The following is a 26,768-nucleotide window of genomic DNA, read 5'->3' as shown; positions in this document are numbered from 1 at the left end:
CTGGACTCACACACATGTGCATATATATATGTGTATAAAATAATGTTAGACTAAAACCAAACCCCTGCGGGGTAATTCAGATGGTGCTCTAAAAGGAGCTATGGGGAATACGGGGTTGTGGTCCCACGGGTACGTTTCTACCTTTCTGAAAGAATCCCAGAGACGATAAAGAGAACTTGTCTGACAAGTGGTGACACACTGTGATTACTCACAGCAAGTAGACAACAGCCACATCCATTTCAAAACCACACAGGAAATGGAGAAGCTGACTTCCCATGGGAGAACAACCCATGCCAGGAGAGGCAGTGAGGAGAGAGCCACAGTCTTTCACTCACACGTCATCTTCCGGGGGCCAAGGACACCACGAGCCTGTACTATGCACATGCTGCCCACAGTGTCACCCAGACGGCCAGTGACCCTACCCTCCTCTCCTGTAACAATGCAGGTTCTGAATACAGAGAAGGTGGGGCTGAATCCCAAACAAGGTATGAACATCTATTTCATAAACTGCTGCGGCGTTTTTAAATACTAAGCCCTTACTCTAGGTCCTTAGGTATGGGCAGCTGTTCTCTAACCTTTGTTGGGAGGCGTGTTTAAGGCTCATCCACTGTAGCCTATGTCAGAGTTTTCTCCTCTTTAAGGATGAGTATTATTTTGTATGTGCATGGTGTATGTCCACAAGTATGTACAGATCTGCATAACCTGAACATGAGGAGGTCAGAAGACACTGGGTTTTCGCTTCTACTGCTACTCAGTTTATTTTTTGAGACAGGGTTTTTCCCTGAACATAAAGCTTGCTATTCTGGCTATTCTGGCTCCTGGGATCTGCCTGTCTCTTAACGCCCTCCACCCCATGCTGAGGTTACACGTGTGAGTAGCCATGCTCAGCTATTAATGGGTGCTAGGGATTCAAACTCACGTCCTCTTGTTTGCACAGCAGGCATTCTTACCCACTGAGCCATCCCCCAGCCCCAGGGCTGACTACCATTTTAACATGTGTAGGAAACATCCTTTCTCTCTCCATCCACAATGGGCACTGCGCTGCTTCCACTCCGGCTAAATCCCTAGGAACCTGATGGTCCACATACCTGTTTGAGCCTCTGCTTCCAGTTCTCGAGGACACACCTAGAAGCAGAACTGCCAGATCGTATGGTAATTCTGCTCCTGCCCCACCTCTGAACCTCTTCCTTAACTCTTGCCCCCATCAAAACATGCTCATCATCTGTCTTCTTCTGCAAGCAGCTGCTGTCAGGAAGCTGTTGCTTGCCAAGTATCTAATCACGACAATATATTAATAGCTGACAAGGTTTAACATCACCCACCTGAGGTGGTAGTACAGCTACACTTTAATAGGAGAACATCTTAAGGAAAAAAAAAAATCACTTCAGAGCAGTCCAAGGTTGGGGCTGGGATGCAGGACCCTGGGGCCAAGACTGACAGACAGTGCTTGGGAGCTCTGGGTATACTCTTTTCTTGTTCCACTCCTAGAATGGAGACTTCCCTTTGCTTCCTTCTTGGGTTCCATCCTGTTACCCCTCAGCTGTATTCAGTCTCCTAGCACACACCACTCCCCCACAACCACTGACGTCACGGAGCTAGCCTGGTCAGTCACGGAGCTAGCCTGGTCAGTCCCAAGTGGAACCTTCCTGTTCTCAGTGTCCTTCCTTAATGGCTCTGCAGTCTTGCAGGCCCCAACGCTCACATCACCTCCCCCAAGCCTGTTTAGTCTGCACCAGGCCTTTTCACTCTGCATCTAGATTCACTCTTCATTCCATTCACTGACTCAGACTCTCATTCCAGCTCCTCTCGGGCCGCCAGGCCCCCATCTTCAGCTTCAGACTTCCCTGCACCTGCAGTCTGTACTCACAATAGCCCAGAGTTCTCCATACCCACAACATGAAAGTCAAACCCCTCAAGCTAACTCTGAGAACTCTGACGCCCACCTTCCTTTCCAGCCCCACTCTCCAACTTTCTTTCTCCTTCGTGTACTCCTGTCAAACTGTCTCCTGAACACAGCCTGAATACCTCAGCTGTCTTCGTGCGCTTCATCCTTCCACTCAGATGCCTCCCTCGAGCTCCCCAGAATATCCCACCTTTCAACTCCCAGCGCCCTTTATCGGAACTGTTACTACAGCATGCATCTCCAGGAGCTTGTCTTTAAAGGAACCAGTCTCTGAAGAGCTCTAAAACCAATGCTCTGCACCTCACTGCCCCTTCTTCCCAGACACCTCTGCCTCCTGCTCAGAATCCCAACCTCCCAGGGCCTCCTGTAGCGCTACAAACACCCTGTCCTCTCTGACCCCAGGGCCTTTACACACACAGTCAGTCCTCTCAGTTTGGAATAAGCTCCCCCCCCCCCCCCCGCACCCCCCTAACCACCACCATACACATGCACTCAGCCTCATATTCTGCTTCAGACTTCATGAGGGCCTAAAAGACACCTCCTTGATTCTTACTTCCCCTTAACAGTCTTCTAGTGTCATCAGTTTGCAATTATAAACATATATTGATTTGATCAAGTTTATTGTTTTCTTATTAAATTTATTCAAATTAATCACTTCCTAGTCTATTCCTAAAATAATTGTGCTTGTACCATTTACAATTTCAATCCCAATACAAAAAAAAAAAAAAAAAGAGAGGTGACAAGAAAAGGAAAGGAGGGAATATAGGAGGAAAGGAAGGAAGGAAGAACGAATTTGCTTTTCAGTCTATCTGCATGAAGAGATGAATAGGGGCTCATGAAGCCTACACTTAACCAACCTGAGCCATCTCTCTCCCTCTGCCTCCCACTCCTCAACTACTTCTTTTCATTTAGTTATGTCTTTATTTACTTACTTGAAACAGGGTCTCTCTATGTAGTGTTAGCTGACTTGGGACTCTGTGAAACCAGGCTGGCCTCAAAGTCACAGGGATCTTCCTGCCTCTGCCTCCTGAGTGCTGGGATTAAAGGGGATCACTACCAAGAATCTGAATATAATTATCTTCAAGATAAAAAATATATATATACATAAAAGAGTTAGGTGGTGGTAGCACATGCTTTAAATCCCAGCACTGGAGAGGCAGGGGCAGGTGGATCTCTAAGTTTGAAACCAACCTGGTCTATGGAGTGAGTTCCAGCCTAGCCAGGGCTACACAGAGAAACCCTGTCTGAGAGAGAGAGAGAGAAAAAGAGAGAAAGAGAGAGAGAGAAGGAGAATTAAAAGGTCAGTCTGAAAAATCCAACAAATGACTAAAATCACTTTCATAAAAAGACAAGTGAGCCGGGCGGTGGTGGCGCACGCCTTTAATCCCAGCACTCGGGAGGCAGAGCCAGGCGGATCTCTGTGAGTTCGAGGCCAGCCTGGGCTACCAAGTGAGTCCCAGGAAAGGCGCAAAGCTACACAGAGAAACCCTGTCTCGAAAAACCAAAAAAAAAAAAAAAAAAAAAAAAGACAAGTGAAAAGGAAACACACACACAAGAACTGAAGGGTTCAAGTTCCCAAACAGAAACGACCACAAGAAATAGCTACCTAACTCTTCCCTTTAGAAAACCATGGGAGAACAGATGCACTAGGATCTGAGATTCCCAGAGAGAAAGCAGGGAACTAGGAGCGAACACAAGTAAATCAGACAAGAAATGCATTTTTAAGCTAATGACAGATACCTACTAATCTACCAGGCTACTTACTCTAGTTTTGCAGAGACTTAAAATCTACCATAATAAAGAACTGAAAAGAAAATAATTCACAAAGACTCAACACAGAATACTTACTAGAACAAATGAAGCTCTTTTGCCCTTAATGAAACCCCTCAGTTTGGAGCATCTTTTCTGATGTGCTGGCCCACTTAGACTCACTTACACAAACACAGACTCCATTTACCCTGAGAGTGCAGTGAGTGCTATACATATTGCCACAGGCTTTCTGTCTTTCTTTTTTTATTTTGACTTTTTGTTTGTTTGTTTTTCGAGACAGAGTTTTTCTGTGCAGCCCTGGCTGTCCTGGATCTCACTCTGTAGACCAGGCTGGCCTTGAACTCACAGAGATCCCCCTGCCTCTGCCTCCCGGGTGCTAGAATTTAGGGTGTGTGCCACCGCCGCCTGGCCAGTCTTGCTTTCTTAGGATGGCATCCCCAGCATCCTCCTGTTGGCTGAAAGCTACTTCAAGCTTGAATATGCCATAATTTATCGACTCAATCCCTCACTGAAGAAAGAAAAAAATGCGATCAATTCCCCTACTAGCAATGTCTTTTCATTGTTGGCTTTAAATAGCTACATTTTACTAATTGGATAAATTTTTCTTATATTTACAAATATGTACAGTTACCAAATGCAAAACAAATGAAACATCAAGAAAGTTCAAAATCAAACAAATTCACATAAGATTTCATGTGATGCTTCACTGAAACTATTATATTTATTTATTTGTTTGTTTATTTATTTATTTAGGTTTTTTCGAGACAGGGTTTCTCTGTGTAGCTTTGTGCCTCTCCTCGAACTCATTTGGTAGCCCAGAATGGCCTCGAACTCACAGAGATCCGCCTGGCTCTGCCTCCCAAGTGCTGGGATTAAAGGCATGAGCCACCACCGCCCGGCTGAAACTATTATTTTATAGGTAGGTGATACTGTTGGAAAACTATGTGTCTGTACAAGGTCTTGCATGTTTGACAACGCTTTTTCTCTATTAAGATTACTGAAAATTACTGCATTCAATGGAACTTACTTGGCAAGGACATTTATACAGTAGACTGGACTCCACTTTTTTTTTTTTTTTTTTTTAAAGATTTATTATGTATACAGCATGTATGACTGCTGGCCAGAAGAGGGCACCAGATCTCATTACAGATGGTTGTGAGCCACCATGTGGTTGCTGGGAATTGAACTCAGGATGTCTGAAAGAACAGTCAGTGCTCTTAACCTCTGAGCCATCTCTCCAGCCCCTTGACTCCACTTTTTTAAATTGTTATTATTTTGAAATAGGGTCTTACTATGTAGCCCTGGTTGTCCTGGAACTGGCTATATAGACCAAGTGGCCTCCAACTGCAACTGAGATGCACCTGCCCCTGCCTCTGAAGTGCAGGGATTAAAGGTGTGCACTATCATGTCTGGCTGGGACTTTGCTTTTCACATTACACTGCCATGATTAAATTTGGCACCAAGTCAAAATGCAAATAAGGAAGTCAAAATCTCATGAAAGTAAATGATTATAACATGATCTATAGACACATATGTCAAGTTTATAAAAAATAATGAAAGATGACTTAAGATGACGCAAAGAAAAGTCACAAGAAAAAGAATATATTATTTGACTCCTTTGGGAAATCTGCCAGAAGAAAAAGACTGGCCTTGCTGGCAGTGGTGGCGAATGCATTTGATCCCAGCACTTGGGAGGCAGAGGCAGGCAGATCTCTTTGAGTTCGAGGCAAGCCTAGTCTACATAGTGAGTTCTATGATAGCCAGAGCTACACTGTGAAACCCTGTCTTAAAATCAACAAAACAAAACAAACAAACAAAAAGAAAAGAAAGAAAGAGAAGAAAATGGCTGGCCTTGAACTCACTGACTTGTTTCTACCTCCCAAGTACTGATTATAGGCATTGTACTAACATGTCCAACTAACAATTCTTATAAACAAATACTTTCATGCTTGAGAGCATGTTTTGCTATGAAAGAAGGTATATATTTAAATTCTGATGTACCCAAAATGACTTTCAAAAAATTTAAATCAATTCATAAGTATATCGAAATGAGCAAATGCAAACTCCAAGTCATTTCTGTTGATTTCATCATGATCCACATGAGTCTACTTTAGGTGGCTATACCTTTTTAAAAAATATTTACTGGGGAGGGGGGCAGGCATGCCATGCGTGGTGTGTGTGTACACGCTTGAGGATAATTTGAGGGAGTCAGTTGTTTCCTCCACCATGCAGGTCCTGGGAATCAAACTTGGGTTGTTAGGTTTGGCAGCAAGCACCTTTATGCTGAGAGCCTTTGACAGAATGTGATTATCTCATTTCAAAGTATATTTGGGGCTAGGGATGTGGCTCAATTGGTACGGTGCTTGCTGAGGATGCACGAAACTCTGAGTTCAGTCTCTCAGCATCATAAAACCAGGCCCACAGACATAGATTTTTGTGTCCCTAGTACTTAAGAGGAAGTAGAGACAGGGAGAACAGAGGTACAAAGTCATCTTCTCCACAAGGAGTTCAAGGACAGCTTTGGCTACATGAAACCATGCAATGAAATAGCATAGTTTGAATTCTTAGCAGCTTTTTGCTTAATACAACTGCTTAGTCACTTTTTCTTTTGGCTTTGTGGGGAATACTTCTGAACTTGTTCAGAAACTTTAAATGTTTTATGCTTCATTTATCAAACTTTTCCTTTATAAGATTTTATATTTCACTCTGAAAAGATTTTTCCATTTCAGCTTCTTACATTTTAAACATATTTCCTTCTAGTGCTTTTGTGAATTTATTTTTTATCTTCAATGTTTGATCTACTTAGAAATTATTTTGGTAAAACATAAAGTATAGATTCCTAAAGCAGATTCAAATGTAGAATAAAATTTTCTGAGTCAAAATTTAAAGTAAAAAGTTTCATATGTTATTTCTGGGTATGAGAGTCTGTTAGCTGCCAAGTATTAGTTTCTAGGATGACAACACTTCATGTGCACAACAGGCAAAAATACACTTGAAAACCAGAAGCAAATGTACTGAACTGAAACAAAAGGAAGACAGTCAAGGAGGGTGAGGCAGGAAAATCAGGAGTTCCAGACCAGGCTAAGTATACAATAAGACTCTGTCTCAAAAACAACCACCACCAACAAGAATGACACATTCCAAATAAGCCTAGTGAGTTCTGACATAACCAGATAAGAAGAGACCAAGATTCCAAAGGTACTATTCACGACTGCAACCTTCAGTTAATACAGGAATAACACATTATTGCTGAGACTCTTACAAATGCCTACAAAACAAGCAGCCAATGTGTATGAGAAGTAATTACAATAAAAATAGGCAGTGAAGGTGCCTGAACCTGGATGAATTATGCAAGCCTCACCTGGAAACAGAGTCAGTACAGACTACTTAGACCCAGACACCTGCTAGATAAGGGATCTAAATTGATATATCATGTAGTCTGCATGTGCTGAGGGGCTTCCTGAGATTTCGAAGTTCTAAGATCAAAACTGGGAGGTGGGAGAAATGAAGGAAAAGAAAAGGGGAAAAAGAGATATGAAAACTAGTTGGAAAAATAAACTACTAACTACAGCTGGAGAGATGTTCAGTGGTTAAGAACGTCTGCTGCTCTTGCAGAGGACAGGATCTCCGTACACATCACCTATATCAGTTGGCTGACAACCATCTGTAACTTCAGCTCCAGGGGCTCCAATGCCCTCTTCTGGCTTTGCCAGCACCCACAAGCATGTGCATAGACACAGACATGAATACACACAAATAAAAATAAAATAAAAGGGATGGAGATATGGCCCAGTGGTTAAGAGCACTCACTGGCTGCAATTCCACAGGATCTATGTTTGATTCTCAGAACATACATGGCAGCTAACAACTGTATAAGATTCCAGTTCCACTGGATCTGATGCCTTCTTCTGTAGTCACTGCACACACATGGTACACAGCCATGCATGCAGTCATATACATATAGGAAAGCTAAATAAATATATCTTTTAAAAATATATAATAAAAGTCTCTAAAAGGTGAACTAATGAATAAAGGTTCTGCTACATGTTTAATATGAAAAACAATTACATACTGTAGAGCAACAGTCACTAACACTGAACATGCTTGTGGGTGTGCTCTTCATAGACATTACATGACCAGACATTCTTTTCTAAGCTACAGATACACCCATCGGTTAGACAGACAGGTTTCTGGCTCTAATAGGAGGATACAATGTATATATTAAGAATAAGAGAATGCTGGGCATGTGGCACACACCTTCAAGTTCAGCACTCAGGAAGCAGAGGTAAATGGATCTATGTGAGTTCCAGGCCATCTAGGGCTGCATACTGAGACTCAAAAAATTTAAACAAACCAAAAAAGAACTGGAGATACAGCTCAGTCGTATATCACTTGCCTAGCCAGTACAAGGCTCTATGTTCAATTCCTAGCATTGTTTAAAAAAAAAAATAACCAAACAAGTTAATTTCATTAGAAATGAATACTTAGAAGAGTTATAAGGAAGCCAGGCTTGGTGGCACACACCTTTAATCCCAGTACTTGGGATGCAGAGGCAGGAGGATCTCTGTGAGTTTGAGGCAGCCTGGTCTACAAAGTAAGTTTCGGAAGAGCCAGGGCTGTTGGAAGAAAAGAGAATTATAAAGAAATTAAAGGCACTGTCATGATGTGTTGTTGAGAGAAGCTTTAGAAAAGGCTTTACTGTGTGCCTCATCTGAACTGAAACCTGTAGGACAAGGACCATCAAGAGATGGGGGCAGTGTATACTTGCAGAGAGATCACCAAATGTAAAGGTTCTAAGACAAGAATAAGTTGGTCCAGTTCCAGGAACACAAAGAACAGTACAGACGGATGGAGAGAAGAAAGAAGACAAGGACAAGATAAGGTCAGAGCACACAGGACCTCCAAGATCAAACTGAGAGTCTGAATTTTAATCAAATGCAGTGAGAAGCCATGGTATCTTGAACAGAATAATCAAGAGCACATGTTCACTTTATAAAGTGCATTCAAGTGTCGGGTGGAGTACAGACTGCAGCTGAACACATACATTCAATATATTCTAACTTCTAAACAAAGACGCCTGTGGAGTGTCAGTCATTATTTCAAAAACATTGGCAAAAAATCAATTATATTTTACGTTTGTACAGTACCCTCTTTAGCAAAAACCAGACTTGAGCCTATCCTTCCTATGCAAGGAAACCAGTGTTGGCAGTAACAATGACAGCAGCATTATTAGGGGATGTCAGGTACCTGGGCCTTACCAAGCTGGTTCTTCATCCCCATGAGCACAGAGTTCATGTGTGCTTTGGATGCATAGAGCTTGCTCACAGCCTTCCTTGACCTGATCATCTCCTTGGCCAGAACCACACAGACATCCTTTTGGCCCTTCTTGGCTGCATCTTTCACAGACCGTTTTACTTTCTCTTCTTCTCTTTGGATATCTAAATTTAGAATAGAACATCAAAAACCATGGGTAGGGGCTAGAGAGATGTTTCTGCAGTTAAATACTTGCTTTTCAATCTTAAAACCAGAGTACAGACCCCAGGACCTACAGCAGGGAGCTCAGAATGCCTCTAACTTCAGCTCTAAGGAATCTGGCACCCTCTTTTGGAGTCTTCAGCCACCCACATACATGTATGCACACACATGCACACACACACACACACACACACACACACACACGCGGGGGTGGAGGGTGGTGCAGGGGAAAATCAGGCTTGGTAGCACTCAAACTGTTTTTATTATAATCTAAATGTCTCTAAGTAAAAAATTATCACAGGATATAAATGAAATAAAAATAATGTATGGGTATTTATTATTTCCTGAAAGAAGACTAACATAATTTGACAATAAACAGTAGTATAACCCTATTTACCTGGAAAACTTTTTAAAAACCTTTTGTGAGCCTGCTCTAACATTGCCTGGTACCCATCTATACTAAGAAGCTTTAGAATGTACTGTACATGCATCCCAGAGCTAATTCTGACAATCAGTATGCAGCTTTCCTACAAGTATTGGAGTACAATCTCTGCGCAATAATTGTTATAAAAATCTATAATGAACACATTAGAGCACTGTATCAGCATCAACTAGAGTTTAGACAAGTCTGTATTATTATATGCTTTATAACGAGTAAAAACTTTTGGATTTTAAAAACTGTGGCAAAATACATGTAACACTATTTACCATCTTAACCATTCTCAATTATACAATTAAATAATGCTCTGGTCATTCTTCAGTGACAGGGTCCTGAGAGAGGGGACCAGGAGATCAGAAGATAAAGATAGAAGATAGAGAATATAATAAAGTTTGTGATCAGGACGTCTTGTACAAGCTATGTCTTAAGCCAAGCAAGCTTGAAGTACAGCAACTTATATACCACTTTAAGGGGGAAATGAAACAAAGTCAGGAGAAACTATCATACAGTGTTTAATTCGCAAGAAGCTAATTGCACTAATTAAACCATGTTACACAAAGGGAACATGGGGTATCTCAAGAACATTAGACAGAGCACACATGGCCTTGGGAATGATAACAATAGCCCCTTGGGTGGAAAGAATTGGTTTCTGAGATCTGAAACCAAGCTCCCCCAAGGTCCTAGCCCCAAGCCACTACCAGCTCTGCCACTTCCTGGTTCTAGAGAAGCAGCTCTGTTCCTTCTCAATACACCAAGGCCTCAGGAAAAAGCTCCCAAGGCCCTGGCCCCAGACTATGATTGGTTCGGCCACACATGTTCCTGGCTTTGAGAAGGGGCTGTGTTCCTTTTCCATACTACCAGGGCCTCTGGGAAAGCCTGAGCCCATCAGTCCAGCTCTCAACAAAATAGTATAAGCACATTCACTGATGGCTGTATAACCATCAGTACCTTCATTCTCAGAACACACATCCGTTAACCAGAAACCACACTCTCCTCTCTTCCTAGTCTGGCAAGTAGCATTCTACCATCTCATAAGGTGATTATTTTTAGCTACCTTGTGAATGTGGAATAGAGCAACATTAGTACTTTTCTGATTTTACTTAGCATATATTCTCTTTTTATCCACAACATAGCATGTAACTATTTTCTGTTATGTAACATGCTTATTTTTTTTTTAAATCTTATAAAAACTTCAGCTAGTATGACTAATTCTGTCAGATATTTATTTACAAATATCTCTTCAAGATCTGGCCTTCAGTTGTTTGTGTATATACTCAAAAGAAGAATTGTTGGGCCATATGGTAATTCTTTTTTGGGGGAAATGGGGGTGGGCACAGGGTCTCTATGTAGCCCCTGACAATCTATCCTGAACTCTATGTAGACTGGCCTCAAACTCCTGTACATCCCAAATGCTTGGATTAAAGGTACCACCATGTCAGACCTGATAATCCTATTTTTAATTTCCTCAGGAGCTACTCTATATTTTCCAAAGTGGTTGCACTGTTTTATTTTCCTATTAACGGCACATCAGAATTCTAATTTCACTAAACCTTTCCAACACTTGCTGTTTTCTGGTTTTGTTTTGTTTTTTTATAAGTTACCTATTAGGTATGCAGTGGTACATATCTCATTGTGGTTGCCTTACAGTTCCTTTTTTTTTTTGTTTTTGTTTTTGTTTTTTGAGACAGGGTTTCTCTGTGTAGTTTTGGTGCCTGTCCTAGATCTCGCTCTGTAGACCAGGCTGGTCTCGAACTCAGAGATCCACTTGCCTCTGCCTCCCAAGTGTGGGGATTAAAGGCGTGCACCACCACTGCTCAGCACCTTACAAGAATATATATATTCTTCCTTGGAGAAATGTTTCTTCAAGGACTTTCCCCGTTTCTGAACTTTAGGAATTCTCTGTATACTTTAGGAGATATATGATTTACAAATATTTTCTCCCATTGTATGAGGTACTTATTTTTATTTTTGGTGTTGCTGTATGAGACAGGGCCTCTCTACACAGCCCTGGCTGTTCTGGAACTCACTACATAGACACAGGTCACAGTAGCTCTGTTGGTCTGGTTTGGTTTTTTTTTTGTAGCAGAGTTTGGATAGTTTGTGTTATTATCTTCAATTTCTTTGATCTTCCTTTTTATAGTGTCTAATCTGCTGTTGTGTCAATTTATTGAAGTTTTCCTTTATCTTAAGAGTTACATTTTCTTTTCTGCATCTTCTATTTAGGTCATTTTGTTTATGGCTTTGTTTTAAATTCGTCAGTATATATCCTACCCTTTCTTGCTTAATTGCCTTTTTGTCTATTTTTATTGTCTACTTTATTTATTTTACCCATGTGGGTCATTTTTCTACTTCCCTGCAGTGGCCTTTTCACTGGATTCTTGTCACAGAGAATGAATGCCTCATTGTTCTTCAAAGAGCATTAAGTTTTATTTTGACTGGCAGCTAAGTCACTTGCAGATCAACTTCAAGCCCTGCTCATAAGTTTTTCCATATGATGCACTTATGTTTACCTTAATACTAAACGTGGCCCTTCTCCAGTCGATACTGAGTATCCCAGATTTTCACAAGGTCTCTTTACTGTCTTTGCTCTCAACCCTTTGTTAGCTGTGGGAATTGCTCAGCTTCAAACTTCCTGGTAGTTGTTCTGTTCCCATTAATCATTCTTTGTCCGGCTTCTGCAAATATCACTCTAAATAAGCACAGATCAGTGTTCAGCCACACACTCAGATCCCAAGGAGCTATCTGGAGTTCTTTCCCTGGTTATATTCCTTTACTCTAAATAGTCTGCACCACATATTTTAGCCTCGCTCACCCTGATCTCCAAGTCTTCAGCTCAGCGAGACTACTATCCTCTTTCTGGAATCCCTCTCATATGCCCTATTGAAGAAAGTATCTCTGGACAGAAAGACAGGACTCTGAGGGTTCTCTTTCTGTTTCTCTTCTCAACAGACAGTCATCTGTCCGGGTGGAAAGCGGTTGGTTCATAGCTGCCTTGTTCAAACTTTCACTGACTACTGAAGTAGAAGTGTAAGACTAACATGGATCACCACAGCTGAACAGAATTGTCATCTCTAATTCTTTTTTAAAGCTGTGATACTGTAATACTGGGACACTCTCCTGGTTTTAATCATTTCTATTCATGAAGGTGTTTTAAAAATCCTAAGCTCCTTTAACAGAGAGAGCGGATCTGGAGGAGGGGGGAAAGGATAATAGAACCCTATGATATAAGACTAGAGGCAAGGGATATTAAGAAAGGATAGAGCAGGAGGGGGAGGGAGTAGAGTGCAGGGGACTAGCCAAAACTAAGGCTATAAAGACCCTTAGGGAAACCCACTACTACCCAGGGCTGAGGCAGGCCTTTGATCCCAGCCCTTGGAAGGCAGAGACAGGCGATCTGTGAGTTTGAGGCCAGCCAGGACTATACAGAGAAACCCTGTCTTAAAAAACAACAAAAAAAAAATTTTTTTTAAGGCGTTTAAATGTATATAGCAGGCATGGATGAATAATACTTCTCCCAGAAGACATGGATTAATTAGTAAATAAAAATTTCAGTGCTAGGCTTGCTTGTGGTAACCGGAAGACCCCAGAAGAACTAAAAACAACACAGGCTAACTTTTGGCTGCCTGCCAGAACTAGATGGTAAGCTCTTACTGTTGACGCATGACATATTCTGGTTACAAGACACAGAGGAATTAGGCTGGAATTGACCTGAAAACTTCTTCCCTACTGGCTAACTTCAAGTGCTAGAAAGTGCTATGTAGGCATTGTGGGGCAAAAGAAGCCCTCAATGTCATTATCTAGCAGCAAACCCTGCATACTACATTACTGACCTGCCAGGCCAGAGATAGTCACTACTTTGACAATGCATGAAGGATACTGGGGTAACCAGTAGCTTTTGGGTTGGACTTGACATCTGATCCACAGGAGAAATTCTCATCTAGTACTTTAAACCTGGTCAAAGGTCAATGACTTAGGATGTCTAGGCCCTACAGTGCAACCTCCTACAGACAGCTTGCTAAATGATCATGTTGACAGATTAGTGCTGCCCTCTACCTTGGCCTTATAACTTGGGACTCAAAACTAGTGAAAGTGCTGAGAATAAATGACTTTGAGTGTTCAGCCCTAAATGGGACAGCTATATCAACATCCCATCCAAAGCTCAGGGAACATCTCAGAAGGGGTGGGAAGAATGTAAGCATGTGGAGGAGTACTGTAAAATGTTGTCTTCTGGACTGACATGGCCATAGCATGCACAAACTCACTACAGCTGTGGATGCCTACACAGACCTACACAAGGTCAAGCCAACAAAGTCAGTCAGCATTCCAAAAGACAGTGCTAACTGGACTCCATGGATTACAATGGGTGTGCAAGTGTAGTTATGAATATGAAGCGGGGAAAGATGACATGGACTGTCTGAGGGGGATGGGAGAGGGGTCTGAGGGTGGGTATAATCAATACTCATTGCTTATATGTATGAAATTGTCAAAATATATAAAACTTAAAAAAACCTTAATTTAAGCATTACCATTTTTTGGCCATTCATCTTAATTTCAAATGGTACTAAAAAAAGTAACTTTTATTTAAAAATGTATTGTTCCCAATTTAAAGTATGTTGAAATAGGCAGAGCAGAGATAATGAAATTGCATTGTCGTCTTATGCCTAATTTATTTAATTAAAACTCATAAAAGACTTGTGTTTACAAACACCAAGAGCTTTCTTTTGCTCTTACAATATAGTCTATTTCAATCTTTACCCTTTCTATACTAAATATAGAGTTAGGAAACAAAATAATGAGAGTAGACAGAATCAGTATGGGAATAAACTCTGTCTTATAATGTACACAGAAGCTTACTTTCATGTGCTGAAATGAAAAGCAGCATTAGAGTATAAAAAGGATACATAAAGTAGCAACTTACCTCTTATTTGCCTGTCAACAACTCTCATTTCCTTCCTGATCTTCAATGACCATTCATTGACCTGGGGAAAATTTGAGATAGGCAATTATCAGAGAAGCAAACACTCCGAGCAAATTTTGCACATTTTTAGGAATTCTACATTGAGTTTAAATACGATTTTTTTGGTTTTTCATTTTGAAGACCTTTAGGTCCATTTTGGTTTGGGAGACCACCTCTTTTTTTTTTTTTTTTTTTTTTTTGGTTTTTCAAGACAGGGTTTCTCTGTGTAGCTTTGCGCCTTTCCTGGAACTCGCTTTAGAGACCAGGCTGGCCTCGAACTCGCAGAGATCCGCTTGCCTCTGCCTCCCAAGCGCTGGGATTAAAGGCGTGCGCCACCACCACCCGGCAGGAAATCTTTTTTTTTTTGGAGCTGAGGTCCGGACTAGGGGGACCACCTCTAATTAACAGCACACAGACACTGGAAACTTGTTCAAAGGCTGGCAGGGAGGGAGGACACTTTACAGACGACTCTGCGGTACACAAGGGTTTTTCACAAGGTGCATAGGCAAAGACAGTCTTAGGACAGCTCAAGATTTTCATCTTTTACACATAATTATTTTATAAACTACTCTACCTGTGCACTGAGAACATCTTTTTTTAAAATTTATTTTTATTTTATATGCATTCATGTTTTGACATGGGTGTTGGGTCCCCTGAAACTGGAGTTACAGACAGTTGTGAGCTGCCATATGGGTGCTGGGAATTGAACCCAGGTCCTCTGGAAGAGCAGCCAGCTCTTAACCACTGAGCCGTCTCTCTAGCCCCGAGAACTCATCTGTTTATGTGTTGTTTTTCTTCCTATCAGGCTGTAACCTCTGAGGCATTAAATGTGGCCAACTGGAGATAGTAGTGAAGGTAACTCTAATAACTAGCACATTCTCATGAAAGTGAACTGTTTTCTAATTCTTCAATTTTTCTCAAAAATACTGAGGAAAAATCTGAGGTGTCAGTTTATGGATCATTAAGTTATTTTAATTATTAAAAAAGTAAGTTCTATTAAACTGTTGTATGCTTTGGGGCATATATACTCAGAGAATTGAGTGACACTGTTCCTTCAATGCCCTTCCATTATGAGCCACATACTCAAAGGTTTTTCAGTACTTAAGTCTAATAAAAAAAAATTCTATATTAATTTTAGAGGAACAGAACACTGAATCGTTTGTTACATTCATCCACAGATACATAAATTAAACTGCACTAGAAGATGTATTTCCATTAAATTTCAAGCTTAACATTTAATAATTACTTACCAAAATCTGCAAAATATCTACAAGAGCAATGACGCCATTGAAAGAACCATGTCAGCACTTTAGAGACAGGCATGACCATGAGTGCTTACAACCCAATGCTGGGACCGAGACCAGTGGGCCCGGAGTTCACTGGCCAAGCCAACCTAGCCAAAATGGTGGGCTTCAGGTTTAATGAGCTTTTAGGTTTAGTCTCCAGGCAGAAAAGTGACAAAACAGGACACTTGACACTCTCTTCTGCAATATGCACAGGAGTGGCATCTACACACTACACACACACACTAAAAACATAAATAAAACTGTAAGCTTAACACAATTTAAAAATTATTAATCAGGTTAGGTTTATGTACATTTTAAGTGAAATTCATATTATATGCAATTAATCATATTCAAGTATATAACTGGTGGTGAAATTTAGTGCAACTTGCCATCAACCCCTAAATCTTTTCATCACTTTGGAACACGTACGTACCTTAAATAACCCCTTATCTCCCCATTCACCAATTCCTTGGCAACCAATAATTTGCTTTCTGTTTTTACAGAATTGGTTATTCTGAATATTTCACATAAAAGTATTCATACAATGTGTGACCTCTGGTTCCAGATCTTTCATTTCAAGGTTCACCCATGTTGTGGCATATATGCGCTATGTCAATCTTTTTTACGTCTCACTTTCATCCCATTTTATGTACCCACTACACCCTTGTTTGTTCCCTCTTCATCTACTGATGACCATCTGAGTTTGCTGTTACCTTTGGCTATTGTGAATATTTGTGTATAAATAAAAAATACCAATTTAACTGGACTGAGGCAGCCCAATGACGCTTAGCATTTTACATGTATCCAGATGATTTTTATTCTTTTAGGGTTAAGAAACATAGTCCAAGACCAGGAGCTCAGTAAAATGTATCAAACAAGTCTCATGACTGTACAGATACAGCAGAAAAAACTCAAAACAGATAAAAAGAAATTCAACAAATATTTACTTAGTTTCAACAGTATTTACTAACAAATCAAAAGTATTTAAATAAGTAAAAGAGAACATAAGGAATGCAGCAATAATTTTTTAAAATCAACTGGTAAGTTAAACTGTTCTGTGAAAACCATAAGGAACCTACAGAAAGTTTCAGGCCATCAAGGTAAGTGCTTTATTCACATTCATTCACTAAGTCTATTATATCCCAGACACAAACTAGGCGAAGGGAACTGAAACCAGCAAGAAGACATCGCCGACAACCAGCGCTGAGACAAACGGTACACAGAAACCAACTGTCCAAATTCCGGTTCCACCAAGTTAACTCTGGTGGATTAAAAACACAAATGTGAGTGCTGGAGAGATGGCTCAGTGGTTAAGAGCACCGGCTGCTCTTCCAGAGGACCTGAGTTCAATTCCCATGTGACATCCATCTCACAACCACCTGTAATGGGATCCAATGCCCACTGCATACATGCAGACACAGAACCCTCATAAAACAAACACATCTTTAAAGAAGAAAGAAAGAAAACACAAATATGAAATGAAAAGTTGTTACAGCAGACATAATTGGAAGGCTGGAGATGCAGCTCAGTGGTAGAAGTCTTGCCTACTACACACCATGAAGCCCTCTCTTCAAGTCCCAGGTCTACAGGAGGAAAATATATTCATGATGTCAAGTTAGAGAAGGATTCCTTAAAACACAAGAAACGGGGCTGGAGAGTTGGTCTAGTACTTAGGACCCTAGGATTCCCAGCACCCAGGTAACTCCCTCCAGCTCTAGGAGATCTAATGCATCAGGCACCTGACTCACATGTATTCACCCACAGCCACACCCCACACACAACTAACTTAAAAGTAAAATAAATCTTTAAAATTAAGTTTTTAAAAGACACAAGCAATAATCAGAAAGGGAAAGGGCTGACATTTTTATTTAAACCGAAATTACAAATTTTTATTTTGCTAAGTCTGTAAATTAAAGAAAATTATCACAAATGGGAAGATACTTATAAACATATAAAAATAAATAAAAACCATTAATTTAACTATCGAAAAAAATTAGATATATTTATATGTATGGGTGTTTTGCCTACATGTCTGTGTACCACATGTATCCCTGGTTACCAAGGAGTTCAGACAGGGAATCAGATCCCCTGGACCCAGAGTTAGGGATGGTTGTGAGCTACCATGTAAGGAGTGGGAACTGAACAAAGATACATATACACATGCATATGTATGTGTGTGTGTGTACTTCAATATAATTTTATTTTATTTTCCTTTTATTAAAAAGTTTTTTTTCTTCAAAAATATATGCTAATTACAATTTCCCCTCCCTCTACTCTTGACAGTTCCTCTCCACCTCCTCTCCCACCTGAATTCACTGCTTTCTGTCTCTCATTAGAAAAGAATGGGCATCTAAGAGATAACAAAATAAAATATAATAAGATAAAACAAAAGCCATCACACTGAAGTTGGACAAGGCAAACCAATAGAAGGAAAAGAGGAGCCCTCAGAGCAGGCACAAGAATCAGAGCTCCCCTCGCTCACACACTCAGGAGTTCCATAAAAACACTGAGCTGAAAGCCAACTAGACACACAGAGGACCTGGTGCGGCCCGTGCAGGCCGTGCAGCTGCTTCCGTCTCTGTGAGTTCACATGAGCTCTGCTCAGCTAATTTAGAGGGCCTTGTTCTCCCAGTGTCCTCCATCCCCCCTCTGGCTCCCACATTCCTTCCGCCGCTTGTTTCACAGGGTTCCCTGAGCTTTGAGGGGAGGTATTTGATGGAAACATCCCTGTAGCAAGCTTTCTCATCAGACTTTCTTGGACTGCCAACCCACAAATAACTACATGGAGACTTTTTATTAATTATAAAAGCTTGGCCATTAGCTTAGGCTGGTCCCACTAGCTCTTATAACTCAAATTAACCTGTTTCTATTAATCTATGTTCTGCCACATGGCTCAGTTACCTCTGCTCTGTACCATATGTCCGACTTCTTCAGAGTCTCACTGGCGTCACCACATGCCTAGATTTCTCCTTCTACTTTCTCTCTGCCCAGAAGTCCGACCTATACCTTCTGCCCACCTAATGGCCATTCAGCTTTTTATTACACCAATCACAGCAATACATTTTCATACAGTATACAAACAAGCCCCAATAAAGAACTTTCATCCAAGATATATGAAGGTCTCCTACACATAAACTTCTTTTAAAAACTCAATTCTGAACATTATGTGTGAGGATTTGCAAGATAATTTAAGTCTCTGAATGTGACCTTATCTTCTTCCAGAGAAAACTTACATTTGTTTCTGCCAAACATCTAACTTGGGTGGGCTGGCAACTGCTTCTCAATTAATCTGCTGAGGACAGTAACTGTCTGCAATCAGCGTCAGTATTTGTGAATGCCAGTCTGTCTCCAGGCACTGCTACTCCTGGAGTCTATTTTTCAGAGTTATATGCCAGGAACCTTTACCCTGGGTCCATCACAAAATCCAGTTACGGTGCTCTTTTAGCCACAGGGTCTGTCAACAGGCCTGCTCAGATTTTCAGTTTCTTGGCCAATGCACCAAGCACTAGTGAGCTCCTGTAACTGAGCATCCCAGTTCTTGGGATCTTGACTATGCACCCCACTGCCTTGGCAGCTTGACGGTGGTTTCAAATAACTGTACTTTTTGTTTACCTCGGCTATTTTTAGCAAAGGGTTGTTGGTTTAATATAATTAATAATCACTATCACAATTATTAATTTAGCACACCTACCCATGTTTCATAAAAAGGCCTAGAACTGAAGACATTCCAGTAGCAAGAAATAGCACATGCACCCACACTTTGGGTTCTAAACAGCACTGCCATTATAAGAGAAGTGGTGGATTTGGGGTTCCAGGATGGAAACATACAAATCACACCAAGATGTGTGTGTGTGTGTGTGTGTGTGTGTGTGTGTGTGTGTGTGTATTACTAGAAAGCAAGGAAGCACTCAAAGACCATTAAGATTATGTTAAAAGGAGACAGAAACTGTTTAGCCCATTGACCAAATTTGTATTTCAGCATCACACAAAAAAATGGTGAAAAGTGACTGTGACATACAACACATATTAAAATCTACTAGGCTAAAATGAGAATGGAGAGAAAAAGTATTTCACATCTCTGGAAAACATTCTAAATATTAGTGAGCAAAGAGAAAGCAATGAGGCACCCACTTCTCTTGCCTTTTTAACACCAAGTATATGTCCAGGTAAGCAAACCTGCCTACCTACCAAAAGGAAGATTGTTACTGAAGACTGTCAGCTAACAACTCAGTAAGGAGTGATACAACTATAAAAGAAATCATCAATCAGAAAACCATTCAAAGCCGGTTGATTCAGAAAAGAGGTAAAAATAGCTGCTAAGGCATTTAAGAGAAAATGCCTTAGCCAATCCATGTAACACCAAGGTAGCACCCCTCATGTTACATTCTAGTGCTAAGAGGAAAGTTCCTTAGACTAATCAAATTGAGTTTATTAGAGCAAAGCAAAACAAAACCTAGTCACATATCAGGCAACTCCCAGAACCAGAGCAAGTTCTGAGAAATCCAACCAACAATACAAGATGGCATTTAGAGAAAAATGGAGGGAGCCAGAAAGCAAGACAAGCCTCATCAACTGTTAACTGCTTTGCTAATTAACTGGCTGCAGCATTTCTTACAACTAATCAGACCGTGATTAAATTATATTGGTTTGGTAGACTCTAATGGGTCCAATTCGGATGCTCAATTCAAGTCCACAGCTTTCCCACAAACTTTTATTGAATAGCAACAAAAGGAAAACTATAACATAGGTTATCTGGCTGACATGACCTGAGGCAGGTGGCCAAAGTTACTAGCAGCCAAGCACAGTGGTACACACCTGTAATACCAGTATTTAGAAGGATCCTTACCCTGGATTACATGATGTCTTAGTTTGGATTTCTATTACTGTGATAAACATCATGACCAAAAGCAACTTGGGGAGGAACGGGTACATTTCAGCTTACAGTTGTAGTGCATCACGAGGAAAAGTCAAGGAACCTAGAGGAAGGAACTTAAAACAGAGGCCATGGAGGACCATCCAGGACCACCTCCCTACGTGTGGTACAGCCCAGAGAGCTAGGCCCTCCCACATCCATCATTAATCAAGACAATATCACACAGACTTGCCTATAGGCAATTCCCCAATTGCAATTCCCCCCACCCAAATATGTCTTAAGTTTGTGTGAAGTTGACAAAAACCATCCAGAGCACACAGTACAACCCTGTTTACAAACCAATCAAATGAGACTATTCATCATTTGCCTTCTGGTGTAATATGCTACAAATAGTAAATGAGTCTTTTCTATCATATACTTGTAAAACTTGCGTTTACAACATGGAATTCAAATCTTTTCATCTTCCCCACCTTTTAAGTCTTTTATACAGATGTTTCAACCCCACACAGACCAGGTAAAATCTTTGTTTACACAAAGGCCTCCTGCTGCATTCCAGGAATCAGATGGAGCAGGGACCCCGTTCCCCTTCTTCCTTCATTTCCTGTAAGGCAATTCTTTCCGGTCTAGCCAACTGCCTAAGACTGTGAAGTCAGCCCCCAGCCAGTGTGGAAAAAGACACAGTGATCACTTGAGTTACAATAAAAACAGATCACTTCTTGTCTCTGTGGGTTCCATCCATCGAGCACACCTTCTGGATAAGAATGAGGTTTGCCTTGTCCAGACACAGCAAACTTCAGCTGAAGTGGCGGTCTCTTTGGTTTCCACCCCGAACTCATTTTTAACATCATTTAGTATGAAGTTCACCGCTTCCTTGGGAGGCATTCTTGCTAAAATTGTTTAACTTGGATCTCATCAAGTTTACATCCAACTTCCATTTCATAAAAAAATGACACAGAAAAAAGCTAAGCATGAGACACAGACCATGCAAAATGAAGACCAGCCAACTCTATGGCCTTTATATTTACAATGTTATTTTTTTAATGCAGGGATTAAATTTTTAAAAAATGCAAGGTAATATCTCAGGAACTCTACAACACCCAGACTTTTCCCTAAAATCTTTGCTTTCTGAGTAATTGCCCAGTCTGGCCTCAAACTCTTGCCTTCAGGAATATTCCATCCCCAGTCACCCAAGTAGCTGAACTATGAGCATGCCCCACTGCACCTCTTAAAACCTTTTATTAAGAGCACTCACCTGTTACATTTCCCTCAGTGGTATCAAATTGAATTTGTGGAGCTTAAGTTAGATGAGCACTCAGTTTCACTTTAGAACATTATGTAGCTGCCTACTTTGCAGAATTTGTAAACTGAATATACTCTTCTTGAGTATACAAATTACTAGGGTGTGGACTTAGCTTTGTCATCCATTAACTGAGATAGAGTCTAAAGAAAACAGTATCATAACTATTTAAACTTATGCCTGATGTGCATTACTTATACAACATTTTCGTTATTTTAAATGATAAATGTAATTGCTAAGAACGCGATATCAGTCTCTGTTCCAGTAGAGTAACATCTAAGAAACAGAACGCGCACCAGAAAAATGGCAGTTGATGAATGAGACTTCCGTAACTGAAGAGGTAAAGTCAACTACTGAAGGATGTGAGAGACAAGTTTTGAGTGCTGTAGAAACTATGCTTCTCAAACATCAGGGCATATACTAACTAACCACTGGGGGTAGTCAGAATTCAAAATCTGATTCAGTAGGTCTGTAATGGGACCCCACAAGTCTAATATGCTCGGGTGCTGCTATTGCTCTTGCTGGTGTATGAGTAACAAGGCTGGGTATGTAAAGAACGCACCTTCACTATCACTACTAGCTCCAACTTGACATCTTTTAATGGTCAGTTACTGCAGGAGCACTATTTGACAGGCTCGGACAAGCTTCTCGAGGTCACGGAGCCAAGAAGTCTGAAAGCAGGACTCAAACATAGGCTGAGTCTCAGAATAACTCAATGTATAGGCAGACCCAAGAGTTCTGAGCAGGTCCAGAACTATTTTCGGCAGCATTCTTATGGGTAGTAGGGTCCTGGCAGAACTACTGCGCCTCTGGAACAAACAGAAGTCGCTCTTCCCTGTACCTAGAGGCGAACGAGGAACCTACACTGCAGGGGCCTGCACTTTCGGGGGTTCCTGACCCGGTTCAACGTACACAACCTTCCGGTCTGGGGCAGGTCCTCCGGGTGGTCCCAGCCCGGTGGACGGGGGCGGGGCCTGTGCGTGAGAAAGGTTCCGGGCGGCCCGTACCACCGCGCACAGGGGGGAGTGGTTTCCCGGGGCCCGGCTGCGTCTCGCCTCGGCGCCGGGGGGCGAGGCCGAGGCGTCCCGAAACTGGCCCTTCGCACCCTGGTCGGGCGCCGAGCAGCGAACGCGCGCTCTTCCTCCCAGCCCGCTCCTAAACTCTTCCCTCGGCCCCTCGACCGAGTGGAAGGCCCCGGAAATAGGGGCCAGCCTGAGAGCGCGGCCGCCCCGTCCCCAGCTCCGCTGCCCAGCGCGCAGGCTCCCCGGTCGTCCGCCCTTACCAGCTCTTTGGGAGGCTTCTCCTGGGTTTTTCCAAACAGCCCCATGACGAACTGGACTCCCCTCACCCTTCCCGACTTTCCGCTCCCTGCGCCCAGGCAGGTCACGGGCAGCCGCCTGGGCGGGGCCGCGAGGAAGGGAATCCAGACGCCCGGAGAAGGGCGCGGCGGCAGCTAGGGTAGTACGCACGCGCGCTGCGCAGGCGCAGGAGTTGAGTTGGGTGGGGTTTACAATCCGATGACGCCATTGCGCAAGTTAAGGGCGCCTAAGTGAAGTATAGAAGTGATTGTATTTATTGACTGCGTTCAAAACATGTGAGTTATCCTAGAAATCTGTCTCTCAACGCTGTCACGCACATGTACAACCACTTCCCAGATGTTTGTGAGTAGCTACCCAGCTCAAAAGCTTGACCCGTCATCTTCTTTCCCCTTTTTTGGAAGTCTCAAAAGTTCTAACTTTTCATCGAGTCAAAACTTCAGTCCTCCCATTGCATCCCAACTCTGGAAGCGTTTCTTCAGGCTGCCACCATTTCCAGATCTGTAGCAGTGATCTATGTGGAAACCCGAGAACAGGAGACAGATTTAAGGGGTTGTAACATTTGTTTCACTGCTAAGCTTGACGTGAAATGTTAAATGTAGGTGTCAGAGCTGAAGCTAACTTCTGAAGAAGGGGTGACAAAAGACTTCCATTCTGCACCTATCAAAGAAATGGATTCATAGAGAAGGAACTGCAGGGGAACCTGGGACCACTAGAAGAGCAGGAAGTGCTCTTAAATGCTCAGCCACTTCTCCAGCATCATCTTACCTTTTTTTAAAATAGGGAACTCTTTAAAACCCTATTTTATGCACTAAAACCTTAATGATAAAAAAATAAATAAAACTATAACTATTCTCTAACAGAACAGGGACAGCCTGGGGCTCTGGTCTGTTTCTTCCAGGAAGGGACCAGTTAGTGTATCTTACAGGTACGTCTTCATATGTTCTAGCTTTTGTACCATATCTGTCCATAAACTGTAATACGGCCACTGGCAGGGTGGGGAGGGAATCAGACACCTCCAGTTTTGACCAGACTATTGATATGTCCATTTTTCTTCGCAACTTCATTTTTTAAAATTTATTGTTTGAGAATTTCATACATGAATGTAATGTTTTGTTCAGATTGATTCTCCCAACTCCTTCCTTGGCCTTTTGTTTCCTAATATCTTTTAAAATAAAAAGGTTTATGGATCCACTTTCACTCAAAGAGTCACCTGGATGGGCACAAGATACCAAAAAAAAGTCCTCTGCACCTGCCTGAGCTACCTCTTTAAGTGATGTTGAGTTCTCTATTTGGGTGATGTTGCGTTCTCTCTTCAGATGATGTTGAGTTCTCTCTAAGCCTGGACCTTCCTTGTTTTTTGTCAGTGGTTCATTTGTTTATTCTGCACTGCTTGGATATTTCGTTTTCAGAGCATGCAGACAGAGCTTTGTTTATTTTTGTTTGCTTTCAGAGCATTGGTTTATTTTTGCTAGCAATTGAGCCCCGCCGCCCCCCCCCTCCTCCAACAACAAATTGTAGTTGCTTATAGCAAACTTACCTCTTTTAATTTAGAGAGTCTATCAGAGCCTGATCACAAAGATACTGACGATAAGGGGTACTTGTTCTCTTGCCCAACAAGGCGGGTGTCGGAAGCCTCTGTCCAGCACATGCAGTAGCCTCAAAGAGAAGCCCAAGACAACAGACCCAACTCTGGTCAAAAGGAACCATATTGGCTCAACTGGGCAGACACATGGGCGATGACCAGTGTCTTCAGCCCTGCTATGTCCCAATAAATTTACACAATAAATCTGAGACAGTGTGCGAAGAACTGACCTTGGGGTGAAACCCACCTGAGCTATTCTCATACTCTGTACAGAAATCTGATTCAAAACACAAATCTGTCCAACTAGCATAAAGTATTATAATTTTCAGGAAAGAAAAAATACACTAAAATGAGAAACAGAAATTAAGGGGAAAAAAGAAAATATTTGGTAAAAGCTGCCATTTGGCACATCAGGAGGCTTATGTTTAATTATTACATTAATTTAAAGCAATTATTTTAACAATTGTGGAATGGGGGAACATGTGATAGTCTCTCCTGATTCCTTTTCACTGTAAACTAGAAGCCCTAGGCAATAGAACTAAATAAATACAAACAGACAGGCTACACCAAAGTTTAAAAGCTTCTAAGACAGGAAACGATGAGATGCTAACTAATAAGAGATTCACAGTAGAGGTTTGGAAAGCTGTCAGAATTGAACAGACCGTAAAGGACAAGAAATTAATGAAGAAAAAATTTAGACAATGTGTTAAAATTCTTAACCTTTTACTACTTTCATATTTTTTTCATTATTCAGTATAGTTGGAATGTTTTAAGTCTAGTTTCTAAATTAGCAAAACTCTATTTTAAATCTTACCCCCTGTCTTAGGGTTTCTGTTGCTATGAAGAGACACCATGACCATGGCAACTCTCATAAAGGAAAACATTTAATTGGGACAACTTGCTTACAGTTCAGAATACAGTTAGTCCATTATCATCATGGCGGGAAGCAAGGCAGTGTGCAGGCAGATGTGGTGCTGGAGCTAAGAGTCCTTCCATCTTGCTAGGCAGGCAACAGGAATGGTCGGTGTCACACTGAGCAAAGCTTGAGCAAAAGACCTCAAAGTCCACCCCCACAGTGACACACTTCCTCCAACAAGAACACACTTCCTAATAATGCCACTCCCTATGAGATTATTGGGGCCAATTACATTTAAACTACCATACCCCCCTAAATTCTATTTAGTACCTCCATTTAGTGGGGAGTGGAAGGTGTTCATATATATGTACATGTGTGCATGCATGTGTGTGTGTGTTCATGGGATATCTCTTCACTTTGTTTCCTTTTTTGGGCAGAAGCTCTTTCCATTGTCTGCAATTCATTTGTCAACATTTATTTATTTATTATTATTATTATTATTACTATTACTATTATTACTATTATTGTTTTGTTTTTCAAGACAGGGTTTCTCTGTGTAGTTTTGGAGCCTGTCCTAGATCTCCCTTTGTAGACCAGGCTGGCCTCGAACTCACAGAGATCCACCTGCCTCTGCCTCCTGATTGCTGGGATTAAAGGTATGCACCACCAAGGCCCGGCTCATTTGTCAACATTTATATTGTTCTGCATCTCCTTTAATTTTTTACATAAATTTTTATCAGTGTCAATATTTATAGCTTTACAATTCTATAGAAAAATGTAGATGTAACCAACCGTCTTATTAAATAAGAAACACAGAAACAATGTAAAAGAGAAAGCCAAGAGGTCAGAGCTCAGAGCTAAAATCTCACCCTTCCTCCTGCTGTCCCAGCTTCCCGAAAGAGAGCTATTTCCTGTGTGTAAGTCGTTTTTCTAGTCATTCTGCCTTCTCATTGGTTATAAACCCAAACACGTGACTGCCTCATCACTGTCTGAATGTACAGCCCCCTAGGT

At 41.4% G+C, this 26,768-nt stretch overlaps 1 protein-coding gene across 2 annotated transcripts in view; it reads right to left on the bottom strand.

Annotated features, from left to right (window-relative positions):
- The window catches only part of Chmp3 (charged multivesicular body protein 3), a 34,796-nt gene extending 11,336 nt beyond the window's left edge, over positions 1-23,460 (bottom strand). Inside the window, exons 1-3 of one of the 2 annotated variants that reach the window (XM_028860226.2) lie at positions 23,283-23,460; positions 14,506-14,566; positions 8,932-9,111 (exon numbers count right to left, since the gene is read on the bottom strand). In XM_028860226.2, coding sequence (XP_028716059.1) covers positions 8,932-9,111; positions 14,506-14,566; positions 23,283-23,327 — 286 coding nt within the window. In that variant the 5' untranslated portion in view covers positions 23,328-23,460. Of the gene's footprint in view, positions 1-8,931; positions 9,112-14,505; positions 14,567-21,955; positions 22,053-23,282 lie in introns of those variants that run through there. The other variant, XM_028860227.2, reaches the window with a different exon arrangement.
- Positions 23,461-26,768: the final 3,308 nt, after the last annotated feature.

Source organism: Peromyscus leucopus, chromosome 3 (assembly GCF_004664715.2).
Source record: "Peromyscus leucopus breed LL Stock chromosome 3, UCI_PerLeu_2.1, whole genome shotgun sequence".
In the NCBI taxonomy this organism is placed as follows: domain Eukaryota; kingdom Metazoa; phylum Chordata; class Mammalia; order Rodentia; family Cricetidae; genus Peromyscus; species Peromyscus leucopus.
The sequence above is the reverse complement of the archived record's forward strand: the minus strand, read 5'-3'. Positions and strand labels throughout refer to the sequence as shown.